The 24,350-nt window shown below is 35.2% G+C and overlaps 1 protein-coding gene across 2 annotated transcripts in view; it reads right to left on the bottom strand.

The window, feature by feature from the left end:
- Ptp61F (Protein tyrosine phosphatase 61F) overlaps positions 1 to 24,350 on the bottom strand; it is a 184,544-nt gene that overhangs the window by 79,250 nt on the left and 80,944 nt on the right. For both annotated transcript variants that reach the window (XM_090397453.1, XM_090397452.1), the window contains exons 4-5: positions 18,192 to 18,290; positions 8,789 to 8,938 (exon numbers count right to left, since the gene is read on the bottom strand). In XM_090397453.1, coding sequence (XP_090253579.1) covers positions 8,789 to 8,938; positions 18,192 to 18,290 — 249 coding nt within the window. The remainder of the gene's footprint in view (positions 1 to 8,788; positions 8,939 to 18,191; positions 18,291 to 24,350) is intronic.

Below are 24,350 nucleotides of genomic sequence, written 5' to 3'. Positions count from 1 at the left end.
GATGATGATGATGACCAGGTTTTTGTATGGTGTAGAGAGCATGGTCTGAGAGGCCTGCTTCACCAAAATTGTTATATTTAATGTGTCTTTCATGTTATTTTTTCCTTATAGGGATTGTACGTCCAGTTTCACCACTGCAAGGTAAGTTATATGTGCAGTAGATGCAGTAAACTCCAGGATGTGCCAATGGGAGGAGATGATCCTTGGAAGAGTTGAATATGTTTTTTTAATTTCATAGGTGGTTTAAAGGTGGCATTTAGATTATAATGGTGTAGGATTCTGTTGATTTTTTCTGATAACCCTTTAATGTATGAGATAGCTATGATTTTACTGTAATCTAAATTCTTTTTATGAAGGACTTTATTAATAGTATTTTTATTGTAACCGTTATTTATAAATGTGTTGCTAACAATTTTTGTTTAAGAGATTGCTGATTACAGCAAATTGGTGTAGTTCTGTTTTTAATGGTGTTAATGACTCCATGTTTTTGTGATGGGTGGTTGTATGATTTAGCATGTATGTATTGGCCAGTATGTGTCGGTTTGCGGTAGACCATGAAGGATAGATTGCCTGAGGGAAGATGTGTGACTAGTGTATCCAGGAACGGGAGTGAGTTCTGATTTTCAATTTCGATAGTGAATTGTATGTGTTCATGTTGTTTGTCACCGGTGTGGCCAGATAACGAAAACATCATCAACGTATCTAAGCCACACTGTAGGTTTTAGAGTGAAGGAATCAAGAGTACTTTGCTCACAGGCTTCCATAAAAAAGTTAGCAATTGGGGGGATAGTGGTGAGCTCATGACCGTACCTTCTTTTTGTAGGTAAAATTTACTTTATCACACGAAGTAACCAGAGCGTAGTATGTGGAAAAGAGGGCCGTAATGTTGGGCGGAAATTTGTTCTGTAGGAGAAGAATTGTGTTCATTGATTGGGAGATTTGTGAAAAGGGCAGAAACATCAAAACTGACTAAAAGATCATCTTTTCTAAGTGTTATATTTTTAATTTTGTTTATAAAGTGTTGTGTATTCTTTATATAGGAGTGGGAATGACCAACCAACTCCTTGAGTGTTGACGCTAATTTCTTGGCTCGGTGATAATTAGGGCTATCTATTCCTTCAACTATCGGTTGAAGCGCAAACACAAACAAAACGTGCCAAGTCGACCAATAGTTGAAGGAATAGATAGCCCTAATTATCACCTAGCCAAGAAATTAGCATCAACACTCAAGTAGTTGGTAGGTCATTCCCCTTCCTATATAAAGAACACACAACACTTTATAAACAAAATTAAAAACATAACTCTTGGAAAAGATGATCTATTAGTCAGTTTCGACGTTTCTGCCCTTTTCACAATGACACAATTCTTCTCTTACAGAACAAATTTCAGCCTGACATTACAGCCCTCTTTGTCCACGTACTACGCTCCGGTTACTTCGTGTGGCAAAATAAATTTTACCTACAAAAAGAAGGTACGGCCATGGGCTTACCACTACCCCCCCCCCACCCCAATTGCTAACTTTTTTATGGAAGCCTTTGAGCAAAGTGCTCTTGATTCCTTCAGTAAATACATTGACGATGTTTTCGTTATTTGGCCACACGGGCGACAAACATTAGACATATTCCTTAGTCACCAGAACAAACAACATGAACGCATACAATTCACTATCGAAATTGGAAATCAGAACTCACTCCTGTTTCCGGATACCCTAGTCACATGTCTTCCCTCAGGCAATCTATCCTTCACGGTCTACTGCAAACCGACACATACTGGCCAATACATACATGCTAAATCATACTATCAACCATCAAAAAAATATGGAGTCATTAACACTATTAAAAACAGAACTACACCAATTTGCTCTAATCAGCAATTTCTTAAAGAATTTAGATTACAGTAAAATCATAGCTATCTCATACATTAAAGGGTTATCAGAAAAAATCAACAGAATCCTACACCATTATAATCTAAATGCCACCTTTAAACCACCTACAAAATTAAAAAACATATTCAACTCTTCCAAGGATCCTCTCCTCCTATTGGCACATCCTGGAGTTTACTGCACATGTAACTTACCTTATATTGGTGAAACTGGATGTACAATCCCTATAAGGAAAAAAGAACATAAAAGACATTAAATATAACAATTTTGGAGAAGCAGGCCTCTCAGACCATGCTCTCTACACCTTACACCAAACTGATTGGAAAAAGTACCAGCTCTCTACACCATACAAATACCTGGTATGAAAAAAAAATTTAAAAACAGCCTGCAAAATTCTGATTAACCACACTAATATCAACGACAATGGTGGCATGAAAATTCCAAGAATCTGGATGGCACATATTCAGCCTACTTAATACCTAGCATACTTTAGGACCTTAAGCAACCTTCAGCTAGTATTGGAAATCATTCATACCAACTGGTTAAAATTTATATCTATAATCATGTTTTTAATATACCGGGTGATTATAAAATAACGTTCAGCGTCTTCAGAGCCCTCTAGCGAGTGATGTATTAGACGAAACACACCAATATTCGGTAGACATACACAGTAGAACATGGGGATTCGATTTAACGAAAAAAAAAATTGTACCAAAAGTCGCCAACAGGGGAAATTTTGGAGCTGTTTAACAAGTAAAATGCATTAATTTGCATTATCGTGTTTCTTGTGAGCGATCATGCAATAAAAAGAATGGCTGTGTAGATTTCTTATCATTCGTAGACGAACTGCTTTTCGATGCCTCTTACCTTAAGTGAGCATGATTTGTTAGTCAAACTCTATTATCAGCGGAACAATAAAGCCAGTGCTTGTCTTTGTGATTTTCAGCTTATGAAAAATTTACGAAAAGGACCGTTTAGTGTAACAAACTTACGAAAACTGATTCGGCGATTTGAAACTACTGGAACTTTAGCAGTGCAGGTAGGCAGGGGACGCAAACCAATCAATCACCCTCAAGTTGAACAAGTTGCAACTGCTATTGTGGAACAGGAGATGACGAATGTGCAGAGTACCAGCAGTGCAGGAGCAATATCCCAGCAAATGGATATCACATACACAACGGTGTGGAAAAACCTACATCAGATGTTGAAGTTGAAAATATAATCATGATCGAAATATCATGTTCAAGAATTGCGCCCTGGTGATGCGACCACGCGAATCGACTTATCTTTGAGATTCTTAGCGCGCATGGAAGTGGATGATGCATACTTTTATTTGAACGCCGATATTAACACATGCAACTGTCACATTTGGGCTGCAACTAATCCACACATTGTCTGCAGATGCCTATCCACTTGCCCAAAGTCACTGTGTGGTGCGGATTTATGGCATCTTTTATCATTGGTCCATACTTTTAGGAGGAAAATCGCCAAAATGGACCAGTGACCTGTTCCGTCAATGCTAACAGGTATGCCAATATGCTACAGAACTTTGTGGTTCCACAACTGCAGCAAAGAGGATGTCTCAATTCGACCATCTTCGTGCAGGATGGTGCACCACCCCACATTGCGACAACATTTCTCTGACAGAAGAATCATTAGTCGTACATTTCCCACGCCATGGCCACCGAGATCACCTGATCTCAATTCTTGTGACTTTTGGCTGTGGGGATTTCTTAAAAGCATTGTGTATCAAGGGCATGTATCCGATATTCCAACTTTGAAAGATCGAATAACATTACACGTGAGACAAATCAATTCCAATATGTTGCGAGCCACTGTGGAAAATGTCGTGCACTGTATGCAGTTCCTGAAACTTCAGAACGGTGGTCATATTGAACCTCATTTGTAATTAACAATAAACGTCATGAAATTGATGTGTGCTGTCTCTCATTTGCCATTTAGTCATTCATTAGTCACACCTACTAAAATTAATTTGGCATTTCCAAAATTTCTCCTGTTGGCGACTTTAGGTACTATTTTTTTTTCAGTTTAAATCGAATCCCCATGTTCCACTGTGTATGTCTACCGAATATTGGTGTGCTTCGTCCAATACATTACTCACTAGAGGGCTCTGAACACGACGTTATTTTATAATCATCCTGTATATCTACTCTATATCTATAAACAGATAAGACGAAATTTAAAACGTTTTTAAATGTCAGGTTATTTGTTATCTACTCTATATAAAATTAAAAGGTGTTAGAAGATTTATTTAGTTTATTTATGATTATGCAGGATTATAAATATCTACTCTACATATTCATTTACATTTTCCTTTCTTTATTTTTTCTTACTTTATTTATCTTTCTTCCATTAGAGTTCCTTTAATTAGAGGTGTTCAGGAATTTAAGATAAGCCAAAATTTGAAACGTTTTTATGTCACAGATGTGACATAAAATTCAAAACGGATGTGACGTCAGCTTGGTAGGTCACGACTTTTGGAAGGCGACGAAATGAGTGATGCTTACTCCACCTTTGCTGTGAGTCGCCCTTGTGTTGCACTACCATTGGGTAAGTAGCTCTCTCCTAAAGGTAGTGCAACACAAGGGCAACCGCATATAATCAGTATGACCTACAAGCCTGGAAATCGGGGAGGTTGGCCACCGTAGGCACCAGAGAGGGGAGGGGTGTAGCCTCCCTAGTGTATATATATATATATAAACATGTTGCTCTCCAGCCCAATGTAATTGCATAACCAATAGATGATAATAATAATAATAGGACTCTAGCGTTGATGTAATCAAGTTTTTTTTCTTTTTTTTTTTTCACCAGAGGTCAGGCCAACAATTGTTGTAACGGTTGGTCAGTAACTTTAGCAAACCATATAGATTATAGTGCAGCTTGTTTCTCTGTATATAGTGTATATGGTCCAGAAGATGATCTTGATATAAAAATCGAAATGTCGAGTGTTGATTTTGGCTTATATTAAACTAAAGTTTTACTCAAACACAGTAGTTGTCTCCATAATTTTCCAAAATGTATTATTTTGAAACCCTTCTGGTGTTATGATTAGCATAAACAGTTTAGATATTCTGTCACCTGTCACCAACATTCCTTCATCAAATACCATAGAATTAATCAAGCAAGATTTTTATTGTGACACCGCAATTTTTGTGAATTAGTTATTCACTCTGGATATTTAACTTTCAACACTTCTTAACTACTTTATAGAACACTTCAAATGATGCTTCCTCAACAATATTTCTCCCAGACATATATGCCTTAATGCAAATATGTAGGTGTCTTTTTTTGAGGTTTGAAATGATTCTTCTCCTAATTTACAACATTTTCTATCCAAAACAAATGCACTTCATCCCAGAATTCAGTTCACTTTGGAAAAGAAGAAAATCAAATAGCCTTTTTATCTGCTAATTCATAAATCTACAAGGGTTGTTTGAAAAGTTTGTAACAAACTTTTCAAACAAGGCAATTTTCAAATTGCCACCAATAGATGGCGACACAATTCATTCGTTCATTCATAAGTGTCGGCATGTATAATCTTTTTCATGACCCCTGGCAAAATTTTAGCCACGTGCGATGCGTAGTTCTTGTTTGGCAAACATTTAAAACGACCGTGTTCGTATTTTTCATAAAAATGGAGAAAAACGAGTTTCATGCAATGATAATACACTTTTATTTGAAGAAGTGGACGGCTGCACAGATCAAAGCCTAGTTAGATGCAGTTCATGGGGACTCTGCACCATCATTAAAGACTATTTATTTTTGGATAAATGAGTTTAAACGTGGTTGTAAGTCCATCGAAGATGAAGCGTGCTCTGGATGCTCGACTGAGGTCACTATGAAGGAAATGATTTACAAAATCCATGGTATTGTTATGGAAGACTGCCGAGTGAAAGTGCGTGATATTGCTGTGATTTTAGGCATCTCAGTTGAATGGGCGTATAATATCCTGCACAAAAAATTACACATGAAAAAGCTGTGTGCAAGATGGGGGCCGCAATTGTTGACTGTCGATCAAAAACGCATGCGAAAAGACATATTTCAACGCAGTGTTGGACGATGCTAAATCGCAATTCGCAGCATTTTGTGCATCGATTCATGACTGTAGATGAAACTTGGATCCACCACTACACACCTGAGTCCAAGCAACAGTCAAAACAGTGGACAATGCCGATGAAAGAGCACCAAAAAAAAATGAAGACCATTTTTTCAGCTGGGAAGGTGATGGCCACTGTTTTTTGGGATAGACTATTTGGAAAAGGGTAAGACAATAACAGGAGCTTATTATGAATTGTTGTTGGACTGTTTAAAATAAAAACTGAAGAAAAAACAACTAAGATTGCCGCACAAAAAAGTACTCTATCATCAAGACAATGAACTGTCCCACACATTGGCCATCGCAATGGCAAAATTGCACAAATTGAGGTTTGAATTGCGTCCACATCCACTGTATTCTCTGGACTTGGTCCCACGTGACTTCTTGTTCCCAAACTTAAAAATTCGGCTTGGTGGGAAAAAATTTTCTTCAAACAAAAATGTCATCAAGGCTGTCAATGACTATTTTGCACAATTTGACAAATCCTATTTTTAAGATGGGATGAAAAAATTGGAAACTCGCTGGACCAAATGTGTAGACCTCAATGGAGACTATGTTGAGAAATAAAAGTGATTTTTTCCAAAAACATGTGTTTAACTTATTTTTTTACCAAACTTTTCAAACCCTCAATAATGGCGGTCTACAATTCTTAATATTTCAGAAGACTCACCAGGGCTGCTATATTCATGCAGATACGCCACCCTAGTCAAAAAAATTGGGACAATTAAGTCCTTATTACATCATAACCAGTGGTGAGCTATGGAAATTTTAACAAAGGGCTCGCATCATCGAGCAAAAAAAAAAAAAAGCCGTATTTCACACAAAAACATTTATTAATACAGCTTATGTACAAATGCCAATCAAAAAGTATAAGGGGACAATCAACCTGTAAAGGCTATCATTTTTAAACAAATATTTCATGATCTAAACATGAAATATTTGCACACAATCATCTGTGTTAATTTATCTTACATAAAAAAAAACATTTTTTAACTATCAAAATATAATAAAAATAAAATCTTTTATAATCGCATATATGCAATAGTCCGCATCTTTTATAAACAAAATAAATTTCTTTTGTTTGCTATAGAAGTTTTTATGACAGACAATCTATAAATAATAAATAAATATTATCTAAACACAATAATATTGAAGTATGTTATATTTCTCTTTTGTTTTTATACTTAAAGTGATAATCAATGGTACCAATCAAGGGGCATTATTTTACAGTCCTATTTATTTATATGCGATTACCAAAAGTGAATTCTTATTTGTAAAAAGGTAGTAACAGTAACTATAATATTTTACTTAATAAAATCACTTTGTTAGGTTACCATACGAGTGTTTTGCTTAAGATATTTCAAAAAATTATGTTTTTTTCTTCTTTTTTTTGAAAAAATAAAAAAGTAAACAAGAAGAACAAGGGGCTCGCAAATTTGAGAAAAATTTAACAAAGGGCTCAGGCGAGCCCCTTATAGCTCACCACTGATCATAACCATTCTTTATGTTCGACAGATGATCTATTACATGAAGAACTGCATCACATTAAATCAATTTAATGTGAAGGGAATATCGGAACATATTTGCAAAAATTTTAAAGCCTCATTTAAAGCCCTAACATTTTTACAGCATTTTCTCTACCTTTTCTCTCATCACTAATGGACAAGCTTCCTCCACTTAGTTTTCTAGGTGCCTACCAGATTCCTTACTTTTAGGGGTCGTCTTATTATGGACAATCTGAAAGCTCTACCTTTATTCATCATGAAAAACATATATCATATATGCCAGCCTGGCTGACCGAGTGGTTAGCGTATCCGCTCCCCAGCCAAAAAGCTGCGGGTTCGAATCCCGCCATGGGCAAGGATATTTGTGATTGTCTGTGGAAATGCTAGTGGTGGTGGTAGGCGATAGATGGTGTTGGTGTATTGTGAGTGGTGAAGACAGAGTTGTTGGGTAGATGCCCTCCCTCGATGAGTCTTTGGACTCCCTGGAGGTGAAAAATAATAATAATCATAATCATACGTCAAATATGAGCATGAACAATCTGGCCTTGCTGAACACGCCATCTCTACTAAGTAGAGTCCACAGGAATAAGACTAAAATCCTACATAAGAGCAGATTTCTTATGAAACATCCTCATAAGAAAACTTATAAAATGTTACTGCACTGTTCAAACTTTACTAGATTTGATAGTCTACTTTTTTTTTCTTTATGGAAAATAGTGATTTTTCCATCTGTTTACCCTTCATGTTTAATCATATATTTGCTTTCTATATAGTAATATATATATATATATAAAATTAGAAATTTGTTGACTGTTTTGTTGCACAGCTATGGTAGCAATTTTTAGAATCTTGTAATTTGTGTATCATGTACCATACTGTTCCATTTGTGTGCTGAAGATGCCTTTGACACTTATTTGAAAAATTACTATTAAAGATTAAATTTTTCATCCATGAATTTTCAGTCTTATTTTTAAGAGCAATTATTACATGCAGACAGCTGCTCTGGTTTTTAGTATATCATACTAAAAATTGTGAAAACTGGTATGCTGTAAGAATACCAGTGAGCACACTGAATTTCAATATCACCATTAAGCATGGTTTCTAAATATGAGTACTTTCATTAATTTTCCAACTTTGACAGGCAAATGTTACTGTCAGATAAATGTCCAAATATAATTCAGAACTTAGAGCATAAGTTTGCAAAAAAAAAAAAAAAAAAAAAACTAATGCATGACAAGCATTATTGTTGCAAAATAATTACAGAATATGAAATGACAAACTTACTTCCAGATCAGTTAGGAGGAGCTCCCTAACTGTATAATATGAAGCTTCATTCTCTAATAAGTATGTTACCTTTAAACCAACATCTGTAAATGTTAAATCACTGTCTCCTCCCTTCTCATTACCCAGAGGCCAATATTGATGACATTTTACCTAGAAAAGACACATCAAGAAAACAGGTAATCTGCAACTATTGGCATTTGTACATGTAGATTTTTTAAGATAAAAAAAAAAAAATAACAGAAACATGTAATTTTTTTTTTTTTCATTTCATACTTATACTTATTTCAATAAAATTAAATAAATTCTAAATGAGCTCACAAACAAATTTTCATTTAAAGTACAATATTAGTATGTGTGTACAGCTTTATGGCAAAAATAATGAATTTTTCTCTTGGAATCTTGTACTAACAAAAACACAAAGATAATTCAGGTCTCATAGGCTACTTCATATTCATGGTGATCACTTCAGTTTCATTAGCCATGGAGACAAGAAAATAAAAATAAAAATAAATAAATAAAAAAAGGGGAAATGAGTAATTAAAGTAAACCACCAGTAAGCACCAGCATGCAGAACATATTACAATATTAGCGCACGTACATACATACATACATACATAGTTGTACCATCAGTTGTGTGTACACACACACACACACACACACACACACACACAATAATAAATTTAGTTTAATCCTTTATCCAAGTGTGAGCAAACAAAGTTTGCGCCTGAAAGTATCTTCAGGACTGGGATAAGTTGATACAACACCAGGCAACTCGTTGCAAAGGTGGAGCAAGCTAACATCATCTCAGTATCTCCCATAATGATTAAACTCAGTATCTCCCATAATGCAAAACACATCTCCTTGTGGATATGTATAATGTCATGCATTAAGGGAAGGGCAACTACCCAGACTAGTTTTGACCTTTATTGAGGTCTCTTCAGTGGGAGAGAAGCCCAAGTGGAGATACCAGGCAGAAGCATTAGCAAGGTCATCTCTACCTATAGGAGTTGCCAAACGGTGTGCCACCTTTTCATTAAATTACTCTTTTGGAGTAATTTAATAAAAATTTGGAGAAAAGAGCAAAGCTAATATTAATGGTAAATACCTGTTGGATTTTTGCTCAGGACATGGACTGGTTATTACTAACACCATGTTCCAACATAAAAATGTGCACAAATTCACATGGAGAGAAGAGGCAAGGAATAAGAAAAGTTTCATTGACTATGCTATTGTTGATAGTGATGTTTTCTCCCTGGTGCAGAACACCAGAGTGTACAGAGGATTTGAAATTGAAAGTGATCACTATTTAGTCTTGAGCAGGATAAAATTGAATTTCATATTAAAAATAATAACATGTAAGAAAGTTTTAAAGCAAATAAAAGTTGAGCAACTCTCAGATGTGAACTGTAGACAAAAATATACAAAGCTTATTGAAGAAAAAATGAAAGAGTTTGAGAACAGGAATCAAATCTTGGAGATTCAGTGGCAAGCATTCAAGAAACCCTGATTGATTCCGCTAGAGAGGCATGTGGTGAGGTTGTCTGCAAGGATAGAAAAATCAGAATTCCATGCTGGACACAGGAAGTTAAAGAGGCAGTGAAGGAAAAGAAGAAAGCATATCAAAAGTTCCTGGCAAATAAGTCAGCTTGTGCTCTTAGAGAATACAGAGACAAATGAAAGAATGCTAAACATGTGTAAAACTAGCTAAACAAAAGTCATGGGAGGACTTTGGCTAGAACATAGAAAATAAATATCAAGAAGGTGGTATGATATTCTGGACATTGCTGAAGAAGCTTAGAAATGGAGGAAAGAGCGCTGTAAAAGGAGTTAGAGATGATAAAGGTGACATGAAATCGGAAGAAAAGATATCCTTGAAGTATGGAGTAATTATTTCGAGAAATTGCTAAATGAAACAAGCAGTGATAGCACAGTGGTAAAAAACACTCAACAAGCATACTGTCAGGAATGCATATCCACACTTGAAGTAGAAAAAGCCATTAAAGGCTTGAAATGTGGAAAAGCAGCAGGAGCAGATGATATTCGACGAGAAATGCTGAAGTATGGTGCAAATAAGTCAGCTTGTGCTCTTAGAGAATACAGAGACAAATGAAAGAATGCTAAACATGTGTAAAACTAGCTAAACAAAAGTCATGGGAGGACTTTGGCAAGAACATAGAAAATAAATATCAAGAAGGTGGTATGATATTCTGGACGTTGCTGAAGAAGCTTAGAAATGGAGGAAAGAGCGCTGTAAAAGGAGTTAGAGATGATAAAGGTGACATGAAATCGGAAGAAAAGATATCCTTGAAGTATGGAGTAATTATTTCGAGAAATTGCTAAATGAAACAAGCAGTGATAGCACAGTGGTAAAAAACACTCAACAAGCATACTGTCAGGAATGCATATCCACACTTGAAGTAGAAAAAGCCATTAAAGGCTTGAAATGTGGAAAAGCAGCAGGAGCAGATGATATTCGACGAGAAATGCTGAAGTATGGTGGAATAAAAGTCATACAATGGCTACACTGCATAGTTCAAAAGGCATGGACAGAGGGGTAAATTCCCGATGATTGGAGTAGAGCTCTCATAGTACCCATATATAAAAAGGGAAATAAAACTGAAAGCGAGAATTACAGAGGTATTTCCCTACTGAGCGTTCCTGGTAAGATTTATGCAAGTATACTTGAGAAACTGCTGAAAAGAATTGTGGAAGAAAAGATTAGTGAAGAACAAGCTGGATTCAGGCCAAACAGATGGTGTGAGGATCAGATCTTCCCTTTACGACGAATAGTTGAGAAAGCATGGGAATAACAAAGATCTGTATTTAAGTTTTGTCGATCTGGAAAAGGCATGACAAAGTGCCAAGAGAGAAGCTATTCAATACGCTACAGTTATATGGTGTCAATGGTACATTATATCAAGCAATACTTAGTCTTTATTTGAGTCGTAAGTAAGCAGTTAGAATTGAAGGAAGTACAGGAAGATGGTTTAATCTTAAATCTGGTGTGAGACAAGGATGTACATTATCCTCTCTGTTATTCATTATCTATAGGGGTCACATTATGAAGGAAAGTGGTATTAAAAATGATATCAGAATTGGAGATGTTAATGTCAGCTCTTTGCTTTATGCGGACGATGTTATACTTCTAAATAAATCCGCTATAATTCTGCAAGATTGCTTGACTAAATTGAATAATTGTTGTAATAGGTATGGTATGAAGGTCAGCAATAAAAATACAAAGACAATGAAAATAGGCAGAATTGTTGAAAATGTCAACTGCGTTGTGAACGGAGAACCTGTGGAACAAGTAACATATTTCAGCTACTTAGGCACGATTTTTAGTGAAGATGGTAAATTAAATATGGAAATAGATAACAGAATCATCAAAGCTGGTATGGTAAGAAGTCAATTGAATAAATTCATATGGAATAAGAGAGAAATTAGTCGGAACACTAAATTATACAAGAGACAGTGTTCAAACCAGTTTTAACTTATGGATCTGAGAGCTGGGTCAGAAGTGAAACACTTGACCAAAGACTAGAGACCGCAAATATGAGAGTCCTGAGAAAGACTAGAGCCGTGAACAGATGGCATCAATGGCAATATCGTATAAAAAAAGAGGATATTAGGAAAGAACTTGACATTGTCAGCATCCAGGAATGCGTTAGCAAAGCTAATCTCAGGTGGTATGGTCACTTAAACAGAATGGGCGAGGAAAGATTAGCAAAACAAGTGTTCTCTGCCAGATTGGCAGGAAAACGACACAGAGGAAGACAAAGATATAGGAGGATTGATACGGTAGGATGTGCCTTAGACGATAGAAATATAAGATCTGATAATGTTGGAGTCTTGACAACAGACTGATTTGGAGGAAAATTGTAGATAGTAAGTTAATAATGATGTAAATTTTTCATGTAGTACTATCATATCCTGTACACCCCTTGAGGGTACCTGTCAGGAATTTGATGATGATTTTTAATGGCATACTACACTATGTTCCAAATTTTTACCGCCAAAATTTATGTCGCCTGCTATAGTACACTCACAGATTTGAGATCCTCCAACACTTCTGCACATATCACAAAAAGGAGAATCCATTCTGATAATAGGGTAAGCAATCCGTCTTCTGGGATGAATTGTTTATTATTACACATCAAAAAATTAACTTCTCTCTTATGATCATTGCAGTTTTTTTGCTTGTATAACAGTTGGGAAATTTTATCTATAAAGCACGTGATTTTGCATGTTTGCGACCAATTCGTATGTCCTTCATTTCTTTCTCCCCTTCAATGATAATGTCCAAGAGTTAATTAAATCTCATGCTGAAGAATTGAGTGATTCTGACCTGCTATATTTAGATGCACAGCGGGAAGATCCCCGAAGAATATGAAGAAAGTTTAACCACTGATAGTCAGCCAAAAGAGATTTCACAGAAACAATTTGAAAATATTTTTCGTACAATCGAAGTTTTTAAGCAGCAATGCGTAGAGGCTGACCCTCATGAAGAGATAAGCAGTAAAATTTACAGAAAAGGGAATAGGGCCATACCGTCGGTTGTATGAAAAAAAGAAACAAAATGCCTGCCAAACTACATTAGCTCTATTCTTTGTTAAGAATAATAAATTTATATTCAGAATATGTTTTATTGTCTTTTGGCTTCATGGTTTTCCTTTAACATGAAGTTTTATGCAGACGATGTTATACTTCTAAATAAATCCGCTACAAGTTTGCAAGATTCCCTGACTAAATTGAATAACTATTGTAATAGATATGGTATGAAGGTCAGCATTAAAAAGAAAAAGACAATGAAAATAGGTAGATTTGTTGAAAATGTCAAATGTGTTGTGAATGGAGAACCTGTGGAAAAAGTAAAACATTTCAGCTACTTAGGCGATTTTTACTGAAGATGGTAAATTAAACATGGAAATAAACAAAGCTGGTATTGTAGGAAGTCAATTGAATAAATTCATATGGAATAAGAGAGAAATTAGTCGAAACACTAAATTAGCTGTATACAAGACAGTGTTCAAACCAGTTTTAACTTATGGATCTGAGGGCTGGGTCAGAAGTAAAACACTTGACCAAAGACTAGAGACCGCAGATATGAGAGTCCTGAGAAAGATTAGAGGCATGAACAGATGGCATCAATGGCAATACCATATTAAAAACGAGGATATTAGGAAAGAACTTGACATTGTCGGCATCCAGGAATGCGTTAGTAGAACTAATCTCAGGTGGTATGGTCACTTAAACAGAATGGGCGAGGAAAGATTAGCAAAACAAGTGTTCTTTGCCAGGTTGGCAGGAAAACGACTCAGAGGAAGATCAAGATATAGGTGGATTGATATGGTACAATGTGCCTTAGACAATAGAATTATAAGATCTGATAATGATAATATTGGAGTCTTGACAAGTAACAGATTGATTTGGAGGAAACTTGTAGATAGGAAGTTAGTAATGATGTAAATTTTTCATGTAGTACTATCATATCCTATACACCCCTTGAGGGTACATGTCAGGAATTTGATGATGATGATGGTTTTCCTTTAACTAGACCCCGAGACCCTAAGTATTTTATAAAAAAAATCAAGGGTCCAAAAAGAAATTTGAGGAATGAATTATAATTTTCCCATAGGTTATTATATTCAATTAGTGTGTGTTCGATTAATGTGCCTGTTTTAAAGAACGCATTAGGTGCACTAATCGAGGGATTGCTATATTCTTTTCTTCTTGCAAGTATTACTTATTTGCAATAAATATCCGAATGGAGGTTAGGCATCTGAAAATTAGATAAATGCTCAATTAGAAGTTTAGTTGACTAACTGTACAACTCTACAGTGAAGTCATGAGAATAACTTCAATGTAGAGAAAGTTGCTCTGCAGAATGTAATAATGACATTAATCAGTTTACATTCCCTAAATCCTTAAATGAATAGCATGATTAACAGGTATAATTATTGCTAATGGAGCATATTCAGTCCTTGCTGATAAATTAAGTGATGATTTATTGTCTTTGATAACTAACTCCATTATATTGCATTTCACTGCATGTATTGCTTGTGATTATATTTAAAGAAATTATAATTTTTTATTACTGTAAGGAGCTTTGTTTTATATATGAAATAAAACTCATAAAAAAAAAAACTTGATATATGTTGTTTTTCATTTAGTTATTTTATAATTTCCAAGACATTGTCTTTTTCTCTTTCTTACTGGCATGAAGAACTAGACTATCTTGGTCTCTATACCCTGAAAGCTGCCTTGTTTGGACTCTAGAGTTATAGAATGAGAGAAACGAAATTAAGAAATTTCAAGTAGTTTGCTTCACAGAAGAACAAAAGACATAACCGTTAAATCCCAAAATGAGATAAGGAAATCTTCAGCCAGAGAGGCAAAAAGGTCAATGTTAGTTAGCCTCTGAGAAGTGATATCATGTGAAACAAATCACAGTTGACATAATTCGAAACGGTGAGATGGCTGCTTGGTAAAGAAGTTGATAGGAGTGTTTCGATCAGAAAGAATTAAACGTGGTTTTGAAGAATGTTGGTGGCAAATGAACTTCACTGAGATTATAATTTGGGTCATACAATACTTTAGGACTGTCCTGGTCATTGGCATTGCTACTACTGCTGACTAGGCTATATAACTTAAAGCTCAGCTCCAATAAGGTCTCAAGGGAGCAGAAAAAGGACAAGAGTGTTCCATTGCATAAAAGAAGCTCCAAAACATATGTAGCAAATTACAGAAGAATAAGTATCTTGGAAGTAATGGCAAAGTACTGGAGTTTGTCAAAAATAAAATTTAGAAATAGGTGGATAAGAGTATGATTCTCTATGGGACAACATGGTTTTGTAAAAGTCAAGTCATGCCTTAGTAATTTACTATAACAGAGTGACAAAAGAGTTGGAAAAAGGAAACAGCTAGAGGATGATAATGCTGGATTTTGCAAAGGGCAGGATATCACGTGGAACTGCATTATAGAAATGGGAGCAAGTGGAGATGGAAATTAAGCTAGTAATACAAGTATGATAGCCAATGGAGATATAAAAGAATAGCTGACAGAAGATCAGAATGTAGGGAAAAAAAGGCAGATCAATAACAGTGTGCCACAGAGCTGTGCTTACATTAATGATGCTAGAAATGATTTGAAAGAAAATATTCAGTTGTCTGCTGATAATGCAAAATTGGGTAATGTAATAATTAAGACAATGCAGAGGGCATGCAGAATGATTTCAACAGACTGACAGAATGAGCAAAAGATGATGACATTTTAATGTGGAAAAGCATAAAGTTATGCAATCTGAGATGAAAAGATTACAAAGCCTGTAATCTTATCATGATGCTAGGAATGGGTGGGAGGGGGGGGGGATAGAGAAATGAAATTTGTAGAACATACTGCAAAAAGTGGCATAGAAACACCTTGTTATTAAAAAAACACAAGCAAAGATAAGGGGCAGTTATCACTTCCCTTTATAAAGATTTAATATTGTTACATTTGGACTACTTTGCACAGGTCTGATCACCTGAGTTTCTTGGAATTGAGAAGCAGGTAGAAAGGATCGAGATGTTAGTGACAAAGATGGCAAGTGGTCAGCAGAATGCTTTCTACAAAGATAGATTGGGAGCTTGTGGGTTGCAGAAGTTGGTTGACAAGCAGAGAAAAAAGGGGGGGGGGAATATGATAAAACATTCAAGTTGAGTTGCTAAAAGGATTTTATAGGATTGATACAGACAAAATTTTTCAGCAATTTTTCTTAGCTAGGTTGGGGGAATAAGCAGGTCATCCCTGAAAATTTATTAAGTGTGGTTAGTAAGGATCCGAGGCTCGATTTTTTGCTTGGAGAGCGGCAAATGAGGGGAATGAATTGTCAGGATTTGTTTTGAGTAGACTGTTGGTGAATGCATTTGAGGGAGGAAGGGCATGATAGGTATTAGGTAAATCATCTTCAGATTGCATGGAGATTCAGAAACAACAGCAATAATAATCTCGACACTTGTTTGGAATTATATAAAATAAAAAGTTACTAATCATTGCCTGTAGCAACTGTTACATCTAACCAGCAAAAGTCTCCCATTTCTGATTTTTCTCTCTTTCTATTTTATCTCACTCTTTATATACTTTATGTATACTATCTTTTAATTATATTTTCTCAGTTCTCATTGTATTCATTTTTATTTATATTTACTTTTTTTTTTTTACTACATACTTTATTTTTTTGTGGGATAACCATCAAGCATTTATATTATGGAAATATCACATTCCCAACACATAATATGGATCATAGTAAAAGAATTGTTCACTGCAAAATTAAAGGCTGAAAAACCAAGTTGTAAAATATGAATTCAGCAGCAGAGAGTTAACATTTTTCATTAAAGTGAAACATGAGGATCAGAAGACAGTGATGATTCTGTTATCATATCATCAGGTGTATGCCTTCAAGTGTACAGCTGCAGAAGACAGGTTAACGTCAATTTTACAGCCTGGTTGGCTCAGCAGATAGCACTGCCATTCTCCAACTAACAGAAACAATTGCTGTGTGTATGGTGTTTGTGAGTGTCTTTAGGTAGTAGGTTGAAATACAGTATTACTATCTGTAATTCTGACATCATGCATGACAGCAGTTTCCATATCTTGAAAATTCTATGGATATAGTAAGTATATCTTGAATGTTGGGCTGACAGTCTCATAATGTCTCCAAAATATGTAATCTGCCAGAACTCTACAATATCCACTAACCTAAATAAATCTGGCTACATCATACTAGCAAAAGCCCAGAAGATTATTATGAGATTGTCAAGCATAATGATCAAAATACCTTTACTATGTCCATACACGGTGCCATTTAGGAGTGTAGAATCATGCCATTTTGTATGTACTTAGTCTGTGTTTACCTTCCTTCGGTTGTGCCTGATGTCTTTTTGCCTATGAAGATGCCATAGTGATCAAGATGAAATATTGACTTAATAATTACAGTTGCAAATTTAGTATTTCCTCTGCAAAGCTTTCTCTAATTCTTCTTCTTTCAATTCTTCATATAACAGCATTCATACTTTTACTTGTATATAGTTCATCCTTTATTTATTTATTTTTTTATTTACCTTTCAACTTAATACATGTATATTTTGTTAATAAATGTACATTTTGAGATTTGATTTTAATCTTGACTGCAGTGACCCAGTTCTATGTACAAAATTTCTGGTAGACGATATGTTGGATAGATCACAGCCTTATCTTATCTGTTCACAGCCACCTGGATAATTCAACACAAAACACAGTTAACATCGTAAAGTTAACCATTTGAATGAAATTATTTTGTCCAATGTATATTTAATTTCATTTATATGACCAAATTTATTTTTAAAAAAAAAAACGAACTATAATAGCATAATTAATCTAACTTACTGTGTTTTTCTCAATAACTCTGTTAAGCATAAGAACGGCTTTGGATTTCTGCTCCCATACCATTAACCAAAAATGTCCTGTTGTTACCGGTAATGGACCCTAAAAAAAAATCAGAACTGCTTTACTTATTATCATATCACAGCACATACCATACCATATTTGTTTTAATATATGATACTGAAAATGATTTTGAAATAGAGAAATAAAGGGATATAGCATGAATAAAGCCTACAGTGATATACCATAAAAGCTAAAACTAGAGATAAAAAGGGTGAAGTAATTTTGAAGAAAAAAAAAATAAAAGGATTTTTCACTATGCTACAAAACTGTAAACAGTCATCATCATCGCATTTTCTGTCCACTGCTAGATTAAGGCGTCCTCAAAGTCCTCCATTCAATTCTAGTTGGAGCTTTTCTATGCCAATGAATTCCAGCCATCTCTTTAATCTCATTATCCTTCTGTCTCTTTGGTCTTTCTAAAGCTCTCTTTCCATCTTTCTTCTGGGATACCATTCTGATATCAACTTTATCTATTTGTGAGTGTTATTTTTTGCAATATGACCTGCCTATTGCCATTTGGATCTTTTAATGGCTGTTATATTATCCAAGTATTGCACTTTCAATCTAGAATGGTAATCATGATCTTTCCATTTTCCTCTGGGTGATCCTCAACTTGTTGCTCAATTTTTTAGTTGAAGTCCATGTTTCACCACAGAGCTGTCAAATATTTTTCTTTTAAGACAGACTGATGTTTCTGTTGAGTGCTTCACAGTGTTTTTCAAAGCCTATCCAACCAAGTTGAATTCTACATATAATTTTTTTTCACAGTCTACCTCTACTGTGATCTTTTGTCCTAGGTAAACAAAGGAGGCTAATTATATCAATTTCCTGATGTCCCATTTGTACTGGCTTTTTGGTGATATTTATTATATATTATTTGTGTTTCGTCTTTGTTTATATTTAGTCCCTTCATTTTACTTTCTACATTCAATTCATTGATCATCTGTTTTAGTTTCCTAAAAGAACAAAATCATCAGCAAATTGTAAGTGATTTAGTTCTTTCCCATTTACCATAATTCCTCCATTTTTCCAATCTAGGTTTTTAAAAAATTCTTCTAGCATTGTTGTAAATAATTTAGGTGAAATAGTATCTCCCTGCTGTCTAACTCCTGTTTTTTTTTTTTTTAAATATATATATATATATATATATATATATATATATATATGTATAGGAAATCTCATATTTGTTCCTGATTTTATAGCAGCAGTTGAATATATATATATATATGGCTAGAATAACTCCGAACAAGCAGGATTCAGAAAAAAATACAACACACACACACATATATATATATATGTAATAAGATAAATCCTTGAAAAGACAAATGAATACTAAAAGCCTTTAGGTCTGGCATTTATTGATTTTGAAAAAGCATCTGATTCAATCTCAACATTAGCTATTTTAGAAGCTCTTAAAAATCTAGGAAATGTGAGATTGAATCAGATGCTTTTTCAAAATCAATAATTGCCAGACTGGCTTCTAAAATAGCTAATGTTGAGATTGAATCAAATGCTTTTTCAAAATCGATAAATGCCAGACCTAAAGGTTTTTAGTATTCATTTGTCTTTTCAAGGATTTGTCTTATTACATATATATGTGTGTGTTGTATTTTTTTCTGAATCCTGCTTGTTCTGGAGTTGGCAAAAATCTAGTTTATTTTGTATTCTGTTAGTAATGATTTTTATAAAATTTTATATATTGCTGAAAGGAGACTGACAGGGCAGCAATTTTAATATATGTCTCCCTTTTTAAAAACTATAATAAAGACACCATTAGTCCAAATCTTTGGTATTCTCTTCTGACTTAGGCATGTATAAATTTTACTTAACAGAGTCATGACTGGTTCAACACCTGCTTTCAGAATTTCCATTGGTAACTATCTTCACCAAGTGTCTTTCCATTGCTTATGCTACCCATTGTATACGAACTTCTTTTAAAATATCAGGGCATGGACCTGTAAACAGTATATAATACTATACCATTTATAACTTAGCTATTTAATTTGTTTTTCATGATTTTTTTTTTTTTTTTTGGAGAACTTCCTCTGATCAGAGGTGGGGGCTGCTTTGGTTTCAAGAACAGATTGCATTTTCTGAAAAAAAAAAAAAAAAAAAGTGCAGCAGTTATTAGTTGCAAATGCAAATTTATCTTTTGTGAGTGCTGTGAATTTCCTTAAAAAACCCTCTGGTAATTTAGGAGAAGAGGATCAGGAAAATGAATATTAATATGACCATCAATGAGAATTAGCATGCAGAAAATTATTTTGCATTTTTGAGAAATTCACATTGGGGTGCTTAAGGGTCAAAGCTGTATAACTTAGAGGAGACCTCCACATAGCCTTTAAAGGAATGCAGAGAACCGACCAGGGCTTCTGACCTAATGTCCAATCCTCACCTTCTTATGGTGCACCCTGTTGGGTATCTACTTTGATACTGAACGAACGAGGATGGGCTGGCAATTTGGGATTTAGCCGACCAAATTGTATTCTTATTGGTTAAACCAAAATAAAAAATGATGGTACAACATGACAAAATTTCATGCCGGCTGGGGCGTCGCCCGGTTAAACAAGGCCCCCATTGTTTTCGCCAGGGAACCAGGGCGAACAGCGAAAAGTCAGCTACTGGAACAAATCTGAAAACAAATCCCAACTCAACATCACCAGAGTTAAAGATCGGTACTATAAACGTAAGAAGCCTAAATGGCAAAGAAATGGAGCTAGCTGAGGAATTAGATAAGTACCAGATCGACATAATATGGGTGACTGAAACAAAAAAGACCAAAACTGGTGAGATCTTTCTGAGCAATAAATACAAAATGTTATATTCAGGCAATGACAATCAAGGAAAAGAAGGAGTAGCCATAGAATTCAACACAAAATACGAGGCTAATCTTCTTGAATGGCAGTCAGTCTCAAGTAGAGTAATGTGGGCAAATATGAGAATGGGGAACTGGACAATGAGACTTATTTGTGCCTATGGTCCCACAGAAGGTTCTACTAAGGTAGAAGTGGAGGAATTTTTGAGGCTTTAGAAAAAGCAACTGACACAATGAAAAAGGAAAAGTGGGTCCTTGTTGGGGATCTAAATAGCAGAGTAGGAAATGATTGTGAGACATACAAAAATATTTTGGGAAAATTTGGTGAAAAGAGCAAAGCTAATAATAATGGCAAATATCTGTTGGATTTCTGCTCAGGACATGGACTGGTTATTACTAACACCATGTTCCAACATAAAAATGTGCACAAATTCACATGGAGAGAAGAGGCTAGGAATAAGAAAAGTCTCATTGACTATGTTATTGTTGATAGTGATGTTTTCTCCCTTGTGCAGGACACCAGAATGTACAGAGGATTTGAAATTGGAAGTGATCACTATTTAGTCTTGAGCAGGATAAAATTGAATTTCATATTGAAAAGAATAACATGTAAGAAAGTTTTAAAGCGAATAAAAGTTGACAGCTCTCAGATGTGAACTGTAGACTAAAATACAGAAAGATTATTGAAAAGAAAATGAAAGAATTTGAGAACAGGAATCAATCCTTGGAGATTCAGTGGCAAACTCTGAAGAAAACATTGATTGATTCTGCCAGAGAGGCATGTGGTGAGGTTGTGTGCAAGGATAAAAAAATCAAAACTCCCTGGTGGACACAGGAAGTTAAAGAGGCAGTGAAGGAAAAGAAGAAAGCATATCAAAAGTTCCTGGCAAATAAGTCAGCTTTTACTCTTACAGAATACAGAGACAAATGTAAGAAAGCTAAACAGTGTGTAAAACTAGCTAAACAAAAGTCATGGGAGGATTTTGACAAGAATATAGAAAATAAATATCAAGAAGGTGGCAAAATATTCTGGAGGTTGTTGAAGAAGCTTAGGAATGGAGGAAAGAGTGCTGTAAAAGGAGTTAGAGATGATAAAGGTGACATGAAAACAGGAGAAAAAGATATCCTTGAAGTATGGAGTAATTACTTTGAAAAACTGCTAAATGAAACAAGCAGTGATGACAGCACAGTGATAAAAAAACACTGACCAGGCATGCAGTCAGGAATACATATCCATACTTGAAGTAGAAAAAGCCATCAACAGCTTGAAATGTGGAAAGGCAGCAGGAGTAGATGATATTCGACCAGAAATGCTGAAGTACGGTGGTACAAAAGTCTTACAGTGGCTGCACTGCATAGTTCAGAAAGCCTGGACAGAGGGACGAATTCCCGATGATTGGAGTAGAGCTCTCATAGTACCCATATATAAAAAGGGAAATAAAACTGAATGTGAGAATTACAGAGGTATTTCCCTACTGAGTGTTCCTGGCAAGATCTATGCAAGTATACTTGAGAAACGGTTGAGAAGAATTGTGGAAGAAAAGCTTGGTGAAGAACAAGCTGGATTCAGGTCAAATAGAGGCTGTCAGGATCAGATCTTCACTTTACGACAAATAGTCGAGAAAGCCTGGGAATATAACAAAGATCTGTATTTAAGTTTTGTCGATTTGGAAAAGGCATATGACAAGGTGCTAAGAGAGAAGCTATTCAATACGCTGCAGTTATATGGTATCAATGGGGCATTATATCAAGCAATACTTAGTCTTTATTTGAGTTGTAAGTCAGCAGTTAGAATTGAAGGAAGTACAGGAAGATGGTTTAATGTTAAATCTGGTGTGAGACAAGGATGTGCATTATCCCCTCTGTTATTCATTATCTATATGGATCACATTATGAAGGAAAGTGGTATTAAACCTGATATCAAAATTGGAGATGTTAATGTCAGCTCTTTGCTTTATGCGGATGATGTTATACTTCTAAATAAATCTGCTACAAGTCTGCAAGATTCTCTGACTAAATTGAATAGCTGTTGTAATAGATATGGTATGAAGGTCAGCAATAAAAAGACAAAGACAATGAAAATAGGCAGAATCATTGAAAATGTCAACTGTGTTGTGAATGGAGAACCTGTGGAACAAGTAAAACATTTCAGCTACTTAGGCACGATTTTTAGTGAAGATGGTAAATTAAATATAGAAATAGACAACAGAATCAGCAAAGCTGGTATGGTGGGAAGTCAATTGAATAAATTCATATGGAGTAAGAGAGAAATTAGTCGGAACACTAAATTAGCTGTATACAAGACAGTGTTCAAACCAGTTTTAACTTATGGATCTGAGAGCTGTGTCAGAAGTAAAACACTTGACCAAAGACTAGAGACCGCAGATATGAGAGTCCTGAGAAAAATTTGAGGCGTGAACAGATGGCATCAATGGCAATATCATATTAAAAATGAGGTTATTAGGAAAGAACTTGACATTGTCAGCATCCCGGAATGCGTTAGCAGAGCTAATCTCAGGTGGTATGGTCATTTAAATAGAATGGGAGAGGAAAGATTAGCAAAACAAGTGTTCTCTGCCAGGTTGGCAGGAAAACGACCCAGAGGAAGACCAAGATATAGGTGGATTGATACGGTACAAAGTGCCTTAGATGATAGAAATATAAGATCTGATAATGTTGGAGTCTTGACAAGTAATAAACTGATTTGGACGAAAATTGTAGATAGGAAGTTAGTAATGATGTAATTTTTTCATGTAGTACTGTCATATCCTGTACACTCCTTGAGGGTACATGGCAGGAATTTGATGATGATGATGAGAAATTCACAAGTATATACCTAGTCTAGCTATAAATACTGTTGCAACTTGAACAACACACCTTTAATCTATGAGTAATTCGTTCATAGCTTTCAGCTGTAAACATACAAACCACATATATAACATGCATACAGCAGCACTCAATGTTCTAAATGTCTCCTTTCTGCCTGCCTGAAGTCTCTGATGCCACATATCAAAAGCAGTATGCACAACATCCAACAGAAACGCTGGCACTGCTCACTCCAAATCTACCTTCAAGGTTAGCGATGCTGGGGTGTCATTTCTTGCAGGCTACTCTCTGAAGTTCAGATCACAATTTGAAGTCAAACAGATTCAGATTGGGACTTCCAGACAGTCAATCAGATAGTCAGGCACATTCACCTCCAACCACTGTTGTGCAGTCCTCGTCTTATGTGCAGGAGCTGGGTCCTGTTGTAAAGTCCACTACCTACCATGAAATAAGATGTT

This window comes from Typopeltis vanoorti, chromosome 9 (assembly GCF_054136105.1).
Source record: "Typopeltis vanoorti isolate ZY-2024b chromosome 9, IOZ_Tvanoo_1.0, whole genome shotgun sequence".
NCBI classification, from domain to species: Eukaryota; Metazoa; Arthropoda; class Arachnida; order Uropygi; family Thelyphonidae; genus Typopeltis; species Typopeltis vanoorti.
This window is presented reverse-complemented; position numbering and strand designations above follow the sequence as displayed.